Source organism: Mytilus trossulus, chromosome 4 (genome assembly GCF_036588685.1).
Source record: "Mytilus trossulus isolate FHL-02 chromosome 4, PNRI_Mtr1.1.1.hap1, whole genome shotgun sequence".
Classification (NCBI taxonomy): domain Eukaryota; kingdom Metazoa; phylum Mollusca; class Bivalvia; order Mytilida; family Mytilidae; genus Mytilus; species Mytilus trossulus.
Window position 1 is genome coordinate 12,437,168 of NC_086376.1, and position 15,960 is coordinate 12,453,127.

The 15,960-nt window shown below is 32.2% G+C and overlaps 1 protein-coding gene across 5 annotated transcripts in view; it reads left to right on the top strand.

The window, feature by feature from the left end:
- Nucleotides 1-15,960, top strand: part of LOC134714701 (trichohyalin-like) — a 91,878-nt gene that overhangs the window by 55,037 nt on the left and 20,881 nt on the right. For all 5 annotated transcript variants that reach the window (XM_063576196.1, XM_063576197.1, XM_063576201.1 and 2 more), the window contains 10 exons: nt 542-627; nt 1,355-1,418; nt 3,069-3,203; nt 3,942-3,962; nt 5,852-5,910; nt 10,561-10,688; nt 11,280-11,457; nt 13,009-13,038; nt 13,979-14,099; nt 14,643-14,684. In XM_063576196.1, the coding sequence (XP_063432266.1) occupies nt 542-627; nt 1,355-1,418; nt 3,069-3,203; nt 3,942-3,962; nt 5,852-5,910; nt 10,561-10,688; nt 11,280-11,457; nt 13,009-13,038; nt 13,979-14,099; nt 14,643-14,684 (864 nt within the window). The remainder of the gene's footprint in view (nt 1-541; nt 628-1,354; nt 1,419-3,068; nt 3,204-3,941; nt 3,963-5,851; nt 5,911-10,560; nt 10,689-11,279; nt 11,458-13,008; nt 13,039-13,978; nt 14,100-14,642; nt 14,685-15,960) is intronic.

A 15,960-nucleotide genomic window follows, 5' to 3' on the forward strand; every position in this document is an offset into this window, starting at 1 on the left:
GTCAAAGGTCAGTCCGTTGGTCTGTCCATCCGTTCGTTGTTCTTAACAAATTGTGTCCGCTTTACCTCTCGAGAACCGTTAATATTTCATACTTTATACTTGGTGGGTCATAATATATTAAAGACATAATTCTAAAAATATGTGACAAATATCAATTGGGCAGCATCTTTAAACATTGTTCAAACATCAATCCATATATCCAGAAGTCACCTTAGAGTAGTCAACAATGAGTTCACATCATGCAGTCATATCACTATTATACTATGAAAGTAAGTTGAGAATATTTATCAGTTTTAACTTAAAATCTTAGATTAAAATCACATGTGAGACTATGTAATAACTTCCAAATAATGCTTCATATCAGATTATCCATACAACTTATTTACCCCACATTATTGACAGCGGGGCCCAAAGAGATGGCTCCCATCTCAATGAAATCTAGTTTTTTTACAAATTATATGTATTGAATGTTAGATAAGCTTAATTGGAAGGTTTAGAATAATAAGAAAACAATTTAATTTTCTTAATTATATATTTTCAGTCTGAGAGTAGTTTGACCAAGTTACATGATGTTGAACAACTTTCAGGAAAAGTGGAACAATTCAGAAATGAAAATGAACATCTCAGGTAAACTTTTGATGGCATTAGTTTAAACATATTGATTAACAGTGGATTAGGAAACAAGTTATTATAACTTCCCTTCTGACAGACTTTCATCGTTTCTCAAGACCATACTCACAAATGGTGTCAAGGGAGAGCGGAGAATTAGGTCCCTGCAATTTTCTCCTTGGGACGAACCTGGAACCCAGTGTTTGTAGTCCAATGTGCTAGCCACTACATCACGGCTCTTTTTGATGGAATTGATTAGTAGTGAAAAGTTTATCTGTCAATTACCAATTTGATTTTGTTTAAAGCCTTTAACACAAGTTGTTTCCCTTTGGCAATGATTGATATGTTCTTGTTATCATGAATCGTTTATTGCATATTTAAAAATATATCTCCATAATTAGCCATTACATGGTACAATGATTCAAAACATCAGGTATTATTGTCATGAAGTAACAGTACTCTTAAGAAATATATACTTACTAATGGGGTTTAAAAAGTATTCCTTCAATTACTGTGGATTCATTTATTTTCGTGGGGACCAATTTTCGTGGATTGATAAAAACCTACATGATTGTGGATATTTGATTTCGTGGTTTTGCCGAAGTCTGCATACAAGCCATGAGAAAATTTGTCATTCCTTGAACATTTAATTTCGTGGTTCAACTGTTCCCACGAAATCCACGAAAATTGGTATCCAACGAATAATAATGAATCCACAGTAGTATCTTATTTGATCTTATTATAGGGAAAGAATTTTAGAGTTAGAAAAGGTTAGAGATGACCTGGTTAATCAGAAAGAAGAGTTATTGGTAAGTTGGAAAGCTTGAAATATATTATTGAAATACTATTTCTTTTTATTGTTTAAGACAGTTTAAAAGAGTACAATCACTTATCACATTGTATTATGTAAATTAATGATAACTGATTGTATCATCCATTATCATATCAGCATAAAAACTATGTGTGCAGTGAATTTTTTTACTTTGCAAGCTTGAAATGAATAAAAATACATAGATGCTATAATTTTGCTAGAAGTTTGTACTATAGATGTTACATATCACAGATTGGTTCAACAGACACAGACATATTGTAGCTTTCACTTTTAAAATCATAAGCTTGATCTCATATTTATATAGATGATATTAATTGAGAGAGCAGACAGTTGTAAAAGGAAGTTAGGACTGAGGGGTCTTGTATATCTGAATTTTACCATCAGACGAAAGATTTTTTTTAACAGCTGGTTGCATTTTTTCCAATGTATACCACACTTTTGTTTGAATTTTAAATTTCTTTATCTTATATGGAATAAAGAAAACTGTTTTTTGTTGAAAAAGATAATGTAGCATATGCTTACAAATTTAAATTGAAAAAAGGGAGTAGCAATTGAATTTTTCTTGAAATTTAATTATTTTACAAAATATTGAAAATTCTTATTAAGAAATATCATGTAACCCCCTCCCCCTTCTATCCATCAAACCTTTGAATTGACATGATTTTGCACAGTGTTATCTTCAACTGGGTTGAAATCATTTTTGATAAATAGTAAATTTCATTTTTAAAATATATCATATAGAAAAAGATATATATGTAGGAAAAAATTTAGGAAAAAGTAAACAAAATTAAACAGAATCCTAGTTTTGTACAAGAGTATTGAAAACCCATTATAAACAGACTATTAAATTCAGGAAACAACATGTATATAAAAAATATGACTGTTCTAATATTTAGTTGGATATGTATGTAATAGTTTTGATCTGCCTTTCCATCAATTTACTTATTTTCTAAGTTTGTTCCTATGTTTCTCTCCTTTATGCCTTTAATTTCCATACCCAGTCTCCCTTTTAGCTGTCTGTTCCTTCTGTACTGTATTATCATCCATCTGATGCACTTTGAATTGATCTTATTTATGCGTAAAATATACTTTGGACAATACCACTAAGCAGGAAAATATGACCACAACTACAATAAATCGCCAAAGCTAGTTCAAAGTTCAAGTTTAATTAATATAGAAACCAAATTATGTAAACTATAAGGTAATCAACTACAAAAAATCTAATTGATTTATGAAAAGATGTCTGCAAAGAGCATAATCTCCTGCAATTCATTTGCTTATGTTTGATAAATTGTAAAATAAAGCTGATTTGATAGAGGCCTTCATTAAGATATCTACCTGGTAGTAATTTTCCATATCAAATTAACCAAAATAGTTTAAATTCCCTTGTGAATCTGTGTTATTTTAAACTAGCTTTGATCTAAATTAAGAATATTTTATGTAAGAACTGCTAGCGTATTGCCCATTCTAAAACAAGCCTTGCAATCAGAAGCTGTATGTTAACAGCTATAGCCTTGGCTACTTAAAGCAAAGTATATGTTTGATCAATTAATTGTGTGTATAAAGTGCATGGGTAAGTCAGCTTGTCACAGAATGCTAGCACAGTAATATCACTTCTGTTTCTTAGGCTAGCACAGAATTAATATACAAGAAACCTAGACTTGAGGAGTTAGAAAACAAAGTGGAGGAATTACGTCATGCTAATAGACAACTAAGGGAGATAAATGACTCCGTCAATGACAAACTCGATAACTTTCAACAGGTGGGTGATGAACAGAAATTGTCCTTAGAATGGTACATTATGATTACCTTACAAACAAAACATGTTGAGCTGAGAAAAAAAACAATCAATGGTTAAATAGGAATTTTTATTATATCTTTTATTGATTTGAAATCAAGGTTTTAGAAAGAAAAAAAACTTTTATCATATAAAAATCTTTAAAAGTGATTAGGTATTTCAAGAAGGTAATTTTGTGTGGATCTCTCGGCATCAAGGTTAAAGCTGTGTACCTTAAATTTGCAGCAGATGATAATGTGACAGTTTATTGTTGCTCAGAAGTAAAGCTTATTGTGTGTGATTGCCAATATATTGCAATGATGTGAGGTTATTAAACATTGTGCCTTTGTTGGATTAAAAGATATAAAATATTAAAAATTTGTTAACAATGCTTTGAAAAGGAAACTTTTCATGGTTTAAAAAAATTATAAATATATTTTTTTTTAATACAATTGTGTAGTTTTTCCTCACATTGTTCATAAATCCAGAGCAACCCCAAATCTCCCTTTATTACCATTGTTTCTGAATTCTAGTTAATCCCACTCCTCTTTCTCAGTTACCTATATCTTTTTTATTTAGTCTTTCCTGATATAAATAGTCTGTACCTAAAACACCCTATTAAAAAAAACCCACAACACTCTCATATATTTTGTTTTGAAAATTTAACAAATGTAAAACAGAATTCCTTGGGTATAGTCTCTGATAAAAATTGATGTTCTACAGGTTAATGACTATTCACAGCTAGTAAGTAAGACTAAGGAGGTTGAAATATATATAATATGATATATGATTAACTTCTGCTTAATCAACAATCAGCTTTTAATATATCTGCTTTAGTTAAAAGTAATTTTATATTATAGAAAACATGTTTAACCCTACTGCAAGTATATGGCTGTCCCAATAGGTCAGGAGCCTTTGTTAGTCTTGGATATTTTTTTTTATAATTTTGTCCTTTTATATGTTTCAGAGTTTAGTGTGACATCATTGCTGGCAGTTTTTAGCTCTTTGGTCAGGTTGTTGTCTTTTTGACACATTCCCCATTTCCATTCTCAATTTTATAGGTCATTTGAAAGAAAGAAATCTAGTACTAGTATCTTGTTATTATTTTAGTAGATGGAGAATTATTGAATGGTCAAAACTGTTTGTTGTTACATGCACAGCAATATGTTTTTAGACTTTAACCAACTGTTCCAACAGCTTTTAACATGGTAGCTCATAGAGTAGCATGCCACTTGAAAACATATCACCTTATGTAGACACATTATTCTGACTTCACTCTTATTGACCTTTAGCTTAATGTCTTGTGGTGGGTTGAGTACAGAGCAGCAGTGTTCAGTTTGTCAATTGTCAGTGCATAGCTAATGATTTTCTACATGATACAGGAGAACATAACCACAATAGTACTTGTAAAGTGATGATTCCCTTAGTAGAAAGATGACTGCCTTTCATTAGTTATTTTAGTGGAGTTCTCCTGTATCTCATTGGTAGAGTGGTGGCATAATGCATCAGTGACCTCATGTTCCATCCCTGACTGGTAATTTTGTTAAAATAAGCATGCTCTACTTTTATGTTTAAATCTCAAACAGAAAATTGATATTTTATGACTTGAATATGGTTTAATGTTGGATATAGTCATGGTGTAATGATTCCAGCTTTCCCAGACCTGCAATGCTCTCCATTAACGGCAATAGTGAAGTATTCCTTTAGTCTAGTTGGTAGATCTTTGGTTTACTTTGCCAGGGGTTTGAAACCTGTCTTAATTAGTTGTAAAATCTTGCTGAGTAAGGTACTGATGGTTGCATCTTAGACAGTGCCAACATTACCTGTTGTTTATTATTGTTCCAGCTCTTTATATAATGTTATAACATTTTTATCCATTCTACTTCCCTTTATTTTTCAGGGACATCCTACATTATTTCCCTAATCCCTAATGTTACCTATAAACTTCTCTGCTGACAAAAACTTATGTTTAAAACCTAGAAAAGTATATAAGATATACCGGTATGCATCCATGTACATACTCCCTGTATCTTATGTAGTATTCTGTCTTAAGATTACTAAACTTTCCCTTCTAAATGTTAACGATAGATATTGTAGAATTTTATATCAAACATACTTTCACTATAATTCTTAAGCTATTTTACTTTTACTTCTTGAAATCTTTTACGTTTTGAGTGAGAAAAAAAGGAAATGAAAGTTTGGATTTCACTTTAAACTGCAGTAATATTTATGAATTAGTTACGTTAGGTTAAAACATCATGTGTATGTAACTATTGAAACTGTGTTATAAATTTGGCATATTCCATTGTAATTGCATTGTAATTAGATGGATAAATAAAATGTAGATGCCTCTTTTCTTGAGAAAACCTTTTCATTTATAATTGTGAAGATATAAAACTATGAGTTTTGGAGTACCTTCCAGGTTCATTTAGGTTTTTAATTTGTCATAAAAATCTGTATAATGGACCAAGAAACATTCTGCTTGGAGCAGGGAAGCATTTTAACAGCCATACGTTATGTTTTATTCCATTAAACAGTTTTAAACAAAGAAGAAGAATATTTTTAAATGGTTTTTCTGTTTATTATGAAATTATGTTAATAGAATTTATGTATCAAATGACTTTGTATTTTAGGAAAATTTAGAAATGAAGGAAGCATTAGTTAGTTCAGCACCAAAGATAGAAGTAGACAGGTTAGAATGGTTTTAGTTTACATTGCTTATGTTTATTGACTTTTCAATGAAGTACACACATTGAGCATCTGAATAAATTGTAGTTTCAGGACTCATAGTTACATGACAAATTAGCTTTCATTATGCCAAACATTTAATCAAAAGTAATAGCCATTTGACTCATGAACTTTATTTAATAATGTTCATTTTGTTCATAATTTTTTTGTGTTTTTAGGTTTCCTGTGGATTTATATAAGTAATGGTATCATAATGAGAAGTACAGATAGATTCTGTGTTTCGTTAAATAAGTTGAGAAAATAATGAACCTTGTTCATATTTGTCAGGGTCATGGTGACTATTTCATGTTTTCCTTAAAACATCTCATTTTACATTTTTGCCTTGAATAGTTGTACTTTTTTATATAAGTTTTGCACATGTAGTATTCAGTTTATATGATCTGATATATTCATATTGACTTTTGGGATGATATCACCAATATTCAGTTTATAGGATCTGATATATTCATATTGACTTTTGGGATGATATCACCAATATTCAGTTTATAGGATCTGATATATTCATATTGACGTTTGGGATGATATCACCAATATTCAGTTTATAGGATCTGATATATTCATATTGACTTTTGGGATGATATCACCAATATTCGGTTTATAGGATCTGATATATTCATATTGACTTTTGGGATGATATCACCAATATTCAGTTTATAGGATCTGATATATTCATATTGACGTTTGGGATGATATCACCAATATTCAGTTTATAGGATCTGATATATTCATATTGACGTTTGGGATGATATCACCAATATTCAGAGTGATGACAAATCAGTTTTGACAATGATGCATATAGATTCTACCACTGCATCTAGTGTAATACGATATTTATCGTATATTGGATAAATATTGTATTACATGAGATTTGGTGGTAGAATCTGTTTCTCTAATGATTTTTCAACCAATATGCTGGCAAAAGTATTCCTTCTTTTCGAATGATCTGCAAAAAGATGCTTACTTTCTATGTGATGTCATCAGGCATGGTCGCCTTTTTTCGTGCTGTCACAATAAGAAATTCAGAAGAAAGCAAGAAAATTCGACATCATAATCGGAATTTAACCAATGTTAAACTGATATAATATGTAGAGACAAAAACATCTGGGTTACCGCAAGGTGATAGTTTTATTGAGTCGACATGTTTCGCCGCTAATGCGGCGTCATCAGGACAATATTACAGAGTTTGCATGTTCATGGTCGCCTTTTTTAGCTCACCTGGCTCGAAGGGCCAAGTGAGCTTTTCCCATCACTTTGCGTCCGGCGTCCGTCGTCCGTCGTCCGTCGTCGTTAACTTTTAGAAAAATCTTCTCCTCTGAAACTACTTGGCCAAATTGAACCAAACTTGGCCACAATCATCATTGGGGTATCTATTTTAAAAAATGTGTGGCGTGACCCGGTCAACCAACCAAGATGGCCGCCACGGCTAAAAATAGAACATAGGGGTAAAATGCAGTTTTTGGCTTATAACTCAAAAACCAAAGCATTTAGAGGAAATCTGACAGGGTAAAAGTGTTTATCAGGATAAGATCTATCTGCCCTGAAATTTTCAGATGAATCGGTCAACCCGTTGTTGGGTTGCTGCCCCTGAATTGGTAATTTTGTGGAAATTTTGCAGTTTTTGGTTATTATCTTGAATATTATTATAGATAGAGATAAACTGTGAACAGCAATAATGTTTAGTAAAGTAGGATTTACAAATAAGTCAACATGACCGAAATGGTCAGTTGATCCGTTTAGGAGTTATTGCCCTTTATAGTCAATTTTTAACCATTTTTCGTAAATCTTAGTTATCTTTTACAAAAATCTTCTCCTCTGAAACTACTGGGCCAAATTGAACCAAACTTGGCCACAATCATCATTGGGGTATCTAGTTTAAAAAATGTGTGGCGTGACCCGGTCAACCAACCAAGATGGCCGCCACAGCTAAAAATAGAACATAGGGGTAAACTGCAGTTTTTGGCTTATAACTCAAAAACCAAAGCATTTAGAGGAAATCTGACATGGGGTAAAAATGTTTATCAGGTCAAGATCTATCTGCCCTGAAATTTTCAGATGAATCGGTCAACCCGTTGTCGGGTTGCTGCCCCTGAATTGGTAATTTTGTGGAAATTTTGCAGTTTTTGGTTATTATCTTGAATATTATTATAGATAGAGATAAACTGTAAACAGCAATAATGTTTAGTAAAGTAGGATTTACAAATAAGTCAACATGACCGAAATGGTCAGTTGACCCGTTTAGGAGTTATTGCCCTTTATAGACAATTTTTAACCATTTTTCGTAAATCTTAGTTATCTTTTACAAAAATCTTCTCCTCTGAAACTACTGGGCCAAATTAATCCAGACTTGGCAATCATCATCTTTGGGGTATCTTGTTTTAAAAATGTGTCTGGTGACCCGACTATCAAATCAAGATGGCCGCCACAGTTAAAAATAGAACATAGGGGTAAAATGCAGTTTTTGGCTTATAACTCAAAAACCAAAGCATTTAGAGCAAATCCAACACGGGGTAAAATTATTAATCAGATCAAGATCTATCTGCCCTATAATTTTCAGATGAATCTGACAACCCATTGTTGGGTTGCTGCCCCTGAATCGGTAATTTTAAGGAAATTTTGCTGTTTTTGGTTATTATCTTAAATTTTATTATAGATAGAGATAAACTGTAAACAGCAATTATGTTCAGCAAAGTAAGATTTACAAATAAGTCAACATGACCGAAATTATCAATTGACCCCCTAAGGAGTTATTGTCCTTTGTAGTCAATTTTTAACAATTTTCATAAAATTTGTAAATTTTTATTAACATTTTCCACTGAAACTACTGGGCCAAGTTCATTATAGATAGAGATAAATGTAAGCAGCAAGACTAGTAAAGTAAGATTTACAAACACATCACCATCACCAAAACACAATTTTGTCATGAATCCATCTGCTTCCTTTGTTTAATATTCACATAGACCAAGGTGAGCGACACAGGCTCTTTGGAGCCTCTAGTTCGTGCTGTCACAATAAGAAATTCAGAGGAAAGCAAGCAAATTCGACATCATAATCGGAATTTAACCAATGTTAAACTAATATAATATGTAGAGACAACAACATCTGGGTTACCGCAAGGTGATAGTTTTATTGAGTCGACATGTTTCGCCGCTAATGCGGCGTCATCAGGACAATATTACAGAGTTTACATGTTCATGAAGTGTATATAATGCGGTTGTATTAATTATGACGTAAAAGAATAAAAGTGAAAGTGAAAATGTAAAATAGTGTTCATAATGTAGCAAGAATAAAAGTTAAATTTCTAGTGGTAATATTGTAGAAATGATGGAAGTGGCTCATAAAATGTCAGTTCATTTCCAAATTGGACAACACCCCATTGGCCATCCCGTACCAATTCAACTGGCTTTGCTCCGAGGGAGGTACTGCTTCCATTGAATTAGTAAAAGGTGAAGTGTATGATTGCCGCAATTCTGGGAATTGTAAATCTTGGTAGATGTGTTCGAGGTATTGTAGGTGGTTCTGGCTGCGGATGAATTTATGTTCAATTTCCTAAGGTTCTAAAGTGGGCTAAGTTTTTCTTTTGGATGGTTATCGTAGTAGGAGCGGGTGCGGTTGCGGGTGCGGTTGTAATATCCTCCATATCTTCGTCGTGGGTTTTTCTTTTCTTCGAGGTATGGGCGGTTTCTTCAGTGAGGTTGGTGGTAGAATGGAACTGGTCGGTAGACATGTGGCTGACGGTTGTAACCACAACGCAGGACGGCTAAGGTGGATCGTGTGCGGATGCAGGGGTTCACAGAAAAATAAATAATATGTGACGAGTGAACCAACACCTTCTAACAGAAAAGCTGGTAGAGTAACCAAGATGGATACCGAAGTATGCTGCGGTTGTCTTAAAACCTCATGGAAATATAATATGTAGAGACAACAACATCTGGGTTACCGCAAGGTGATAGTTTTATTGAGTCGACATGTTTCGCCGCTAATGCGGCATCATCAGTTGAATTGGTACGGGATGGCCAATGGGGTGTTGTCCAATTTGGAAATGAACTGACATTTTATGAGCCACTTCCATCATTTCTACAATATTACCACTAGAAACTTAACTTTTATTCTTGCTACATTATGAACACTATTTTACATTTTCACTTTCACTTTTATTCTTTTACGTCATAATTAATACAACCGCATTAATACACTTCATGAACATGTAAACTCTGTAATATTGTCCTGATGACGCTGCATTAGCGGCGAAACATGTCGACTCAATAAAACTATCACCTTGCGGTAACCCAGATGTTGTTGTCTCTACATATTATATTTCCATGAGGTTTTAAGACAACCGCTGCATACTTCGGTATCCATCTTGGTTACTCTACCAGCTTTTCCGTTAGAAGGTGTTGGTTCACTCGTCACATACAATGTTAAACTGAGATCAAACGAACCACACGTTGATTAAATTTTTTTTATACAATGGGTGCAGAAAGGGATAAATTGACAAAGAATTAGAGAAATATATTTACATAATGGGTTTGAAGATGTATTTTAAAGTTGAATTATAGTATTTTATATTTCAAAGAAAGACATTTGTATATTTCAGACTTCGACAAGAGAGAGACCAGCTGGAAGATGAGTGTGAACAGTTACGTCGAGAGAAAGATAGTTTACAAACAAGACATGAAGAATATGTCAAAGATTATGGGCCTGAGGGAGAAGTGTCTTATCAAGGTAAACAATTTTTTTAAAAGTTCATTATATAGACTCATCATTGAAAATGGTCTTTGGACTTTTTAGCATTCTTTGTAATTAGAACCAATTCTTATCAGGATCATTTTGAAAAGATGACAAATTCACCTAAACAATCATATTATCCCAATTACAACAATTCAATGAAAGTATATCTGTAGAATTATGATCCCATTGGAGGATCCAAGGGGAAAGGGGGGGGGGGGGGGGGTTCTGGGGGTTGGACCCCCCTTTTTTGGCCGATCAATGCATTTCACTGGGGACATATAGTTTGAACCCCCCTTTGTCCTGGGTTGGGAACCCCCTTTTAAAAATGGCTGGATCGACCCCTGGATCAACTGTGATGGCTGTAAAACCAGGATACAAGAACAACAATGATAACTTTTATTATCTTCTAACTTCCTTTTTCATAGGTATTGGAAAAACTATAACTAATGTGGTAATTTCACTATAATATCAAAATATACCATATTATGTTGACATTTAATATTTGGGATTTCACTTTGTATGACTTTTAGCATAAATATAGTACTATAAGAATTTCAACTTATGCATTTGATTACTTATTTTAAGAAAAACTCAGAGTCAATAAACTGAACAGAGAGAAGGAAGATTTAGAAAAACAAGTAGCTCTAATCAACGGTCAGTTACTGTTAGTGGAATCTAGTAAGAAAAGATTGGATGAGGTAGTTGAGGATTTACAAACAGAAATTGTACACTTAAGAAAAGAATTGGAGGAGGCTGAGAAACAGTATGTATTGATAGGTCTTCACAGACTTCACTTCAAATATATTCTTTTTATTACCGGTATCTTGTTAAAAGATTTTATCCTGCAATCAACCAAATATTGTACAAATCACAGACATATTTATTGCTTCTTTATTTGTATAATATACTTATAAAGTCTCCCCTTATCCTAATTTCATTTAGAGAGAACAGTAATGTTGAAAAATACTGTTTACCCCACAGTTTATTTTGGGATCTTGGGGATCTTTATTTAAGCCATGATGATTTCTGTCAATTAAATTCAAAGATAAAACAGACAACCTTACAGTAGCTTGTTAAGGTTCAATTGCAGGACAAAAATGATATACACACATTGTCTCAAATTTTTTTTTTTGGTACTGTACTAGTATAAGAAACAGGTGAAAAACTATGTGATTTTAGCTTTTCTACCTGTTTCTATGGCTCATGCAATTAAGGTATATTTCCAACAATTAACGTTATTGTACATAGCAGTTAGTTGTTTCTTTATTTATTTTCCCATTTGTATCCTTTCTTTCCATTCCAATTTTGTACCAAGAATTCATTTAGATAAAATAGCATTGAAATGTTCAATGAAAGTAATTGAAAATGTTTGGTTTCAAAAGACAATAAATTACTAAAAGAACAATTTCTGGTTTACACAATTCTGTGATAATAATTAAGCATGATTTATGAATCAACTCCGTCTTATAATAATTGCTTTGAATTATCTCCCTTGTTTCCTGTAGTAAATTTGCGTATGTATAACAGCTAGTGCAAGACTTTCTTGTCTTATTTAGTTGACACAGCATCAATCTTAGTTGCTGCACAAACATGATCATTTCATTGTCAAATTATTTTAGAATCGTACAATTACGACAACATTGTCAGAGTCAGATTCGGTGAGAACTGTGGAATGGTTATAACTAAAGTTTAGTTTGAATAATTGTATTGATATGGTATTGAGAATGGTTAGGTTTAAACATATTTGTTCTTTCTAATACATTTTATGGTAATATGTGAAATGTGTTTAATAACTAACTTCAGTTGCTGAAACTAATTGGAATAATTGAAAAGCATTTTCAAAATTTTATGATAAAGGAAAAAACGACTTCTGATTTTATATAAAAATGAGGAGATGTGGTATGATTACCAAATGAGAGGAATATTCATCAGTGTTAAAATAGAGTGGTAGGAAGCATCTTTTGACTGTTAGAACTAACTTAGAATTTCTTTTATTTATTTTCATAGCTTTTGAATGAAAATTATTTATTCACTACATTAACAAATTGTGTTCATTTTTCATATTTTGCTAGATTTTTGAAATTACCAACAGATTGTGGAGTTTTGTTTTTTAAACTAGACCTTTAATTTGCTAACCAAATATTTTTGTTTTCAGTCCAATGTGAGTTTGATGTGGCAAGATATTTTGTAATTTTAAAGCACATGCCACTCATACAAACTTTAGGTTATGAAGCAGTGTAAATGATCACTGATATATCATGCTGTAGATGGTTATATGATTGTGTTTATAATGCTTTATTTTCTGTGCTTTAAGGGAAGCTCTGAGGATATATCATGGTGCAAGGTATTGGATTATTTCCCCTGCCCTTCAAATAGACTTGTGTTTTCATAATCGGATATTGTATATATTCATTTAGAGTTTTCTTCATCTGTCTGACTTCTTAATATTTATTTATTAAAACATGTAGAAATATATTTCTGAAACTTTTTAAAACAGATTTTTAGTTTGTATATGGCATATAGATGTTTGGTCTGAAATGCCAGTACATGTAGTTCATTAGATCCATCACTTTAGAAGTTTATACATGTAGCTGTTCTTCAAGCAGATGAGATAAATAAAAAATGTTCCTAAATAGTAAAAGCATATTTGGTATAATACTTTGAATGCATTATGGAAATGATTTCAGATTTTATTGAATTAAATTCTTTCTACAAATGAGCCTTCCATTCCACATTTTTTTTAAATTTCCAGCTTTAGTAATTTAATACATTTTAGGATACACAAGTCTTTTTGAATAGAGTTATCTCCCTTGCACCTGTCCATTGTGTGTTATAGTAATTGACATTCCTTCTGACAGATAAATATAACAATGATGAATGGTGTGATTTTCACAGTGTGTTTTAGTTTTATTTGACAAGTGCATAGCTGTTTCCTTCTCATTTATTAAAATCCAAAAAATGACACACACAAGAGACATTATTCCAAAAGTTTAGCGTAAAGACAAGTTTTCATTAAATTGTTATTTGAATTTATAATAATTCCAACAGGCTATATATTCTATTCAATAGTTTTAATATATTGATCAATTTAGTTGGACTCTTCATTACAAATCATATGCTATTTACAATATCTATTTTTGAAACTAAGTTGTTATTCATTCTGTAAATTTTAACAAAATATGATACTCATAATACTACATGTATAACTATATATAAAAAAAAATCATGATTATTAGCATTTTGCATCTTCTTAATTTTATATTTTGCATTTGTTTTGTTATCAGACCAGTAAGTGGACCAGAAGTGGACCACCTTCAGTCTGAGATCGAGGCTCTAAGGGAGGAACTTGAGAAAACACAAAGAGAGAAGAACAAGAAAGATACACTAATCAGAAGCCTAAAAGATGTAAGTTAATTTATGATTGGTTGTCAAGATATCTTGTGTCTCATATCTATAGTCTGTACTGCTTCTGTCATTTTGTGTCTTTATTGCTTAACTTGAGTTTCCCCCTATGTATATACTTGTATATATTGTCATAATCATTCTTATATTGTGCTTAATATGTATTTGGAGAAGTGTAGACTGTAGGTGTAATGTAATCTATACACATTTTGTAACTTTAAATGATGGGTCATTTTCTACAAGTATCACTATAATCTATAGGACAATTTTCTAAGCCATATATATACACACAGTATGCATATTTTTAAAAGATGCAGTACACAAAATATGCAATCATGGAAGCACAAGGATATAACAAAAAGTAAACTTTACTTTTGTAAATACATAAACGCCTTGTGATATACATAGTCACTTCAAGATCGTATTGTTTGGAAATTCTGTTTTGAATGTACATTAAAACATTGTATTGGGAAATTTTCAGAACCCAAAACATTCTGAAAAGTATTTTTTTGTACTCTTATTTTATGTATCCTGATTTTCTATCAGGACCTTGAGGACGAGAGAACTAAACAACCCCATGAAATAAGAGTAAGTAATTGGTTGTCATGGTAACCATTGGTTTCTTTGGTTTCTCTTTAGCGATGTATCAAAGTTGATGGTAGTTTATTTGGTAGTGATCAGTGCACATTATGAGCAATTTTATTATTATTTTTTGGGGGAATTTTCTATGAATTTTTGACAAAAATGGTATAAAAGTAGCAATGTTATTTTTAGTGTCAATGGTTGTTGTCACTTGCACTGAAGCATAATTCATAATCATTTCCATCATCCATAAACTTGAGAATAAATGTTGAAAAAGGCTACGGACAATCAGACTAATATGGCACAATCATATAATATTTTTTTTAACAATATTTATGGATTATCGTTGATCATCTCAAAGAGATTGATTTCTAGCTTGACAGAGAAAAGCAATCAAGTTGAGATAACCAATGGTAATCTGTTTATAGCTATTTTACCTATGACGATGTTGTCAATTTCACGTACCCCTTTATTTTCTAGTGACTGAGAAAGGAAATTATCAGTCAGAAAGATCAAAGGAAAAGTAAAATAGCGATAATAACTATAAATGGAATATAAGGGATTTTTGGTGATGGTTCATTCATTATTTCAGACAGGCACATTGATGTATACTTTATTATCAATTTAATATATTTACTCAGAGTATTTCAGGAAAGAAATTATTTGATGTTGAAGTAAAAATTTCTATGGAGGCAAAGTTTAACTTCAGCAGGTTTGCCTAAGATCTGTCTTGCATGATCTGAAAAGTATTTATGCCCCACATTTGATAGTAGAGGGGCATTATGTTTTCTGGTCTGTGCGTCCGTTCGTCTGTCTGTTCGTTCGTTCGTTCGTCCGTCCATCCATCCGTCCGTCCATTCGTTTAACCGTCTGTCCCGCTTCAGGTTAAAGTTTTTGGTCAAGGTAGTTTTTGATGAAGCTGAAGTCCAATCAACTTGAAACTTAGAATACATGTTCCTTTTGATATGACCTTTCTTATTTTAAAGCCAAATTAGACTTTTGACCCCAATTTCATGGTCCACTGAACATAGAAAATGAAAGTGTGAGTTTCAGGTTAAAGTTTTTGGTCCAGGTAGTTTTTGATGATGTTGGAAGTCCAATCAACTTGAAACTTAGTACACATGTTCCCTATGGTATGATCTTTCTAATTTAAATGCCACATTAGATTTTTTACCCATTTCATGGTCCAGTGAACATGGAAAATTATAATGCGAGTGGGGCATCCGTGTACTTTGGACACATTCTTGTTTCTTGATATATCAGAAAAGTTTTACTAAAGCAG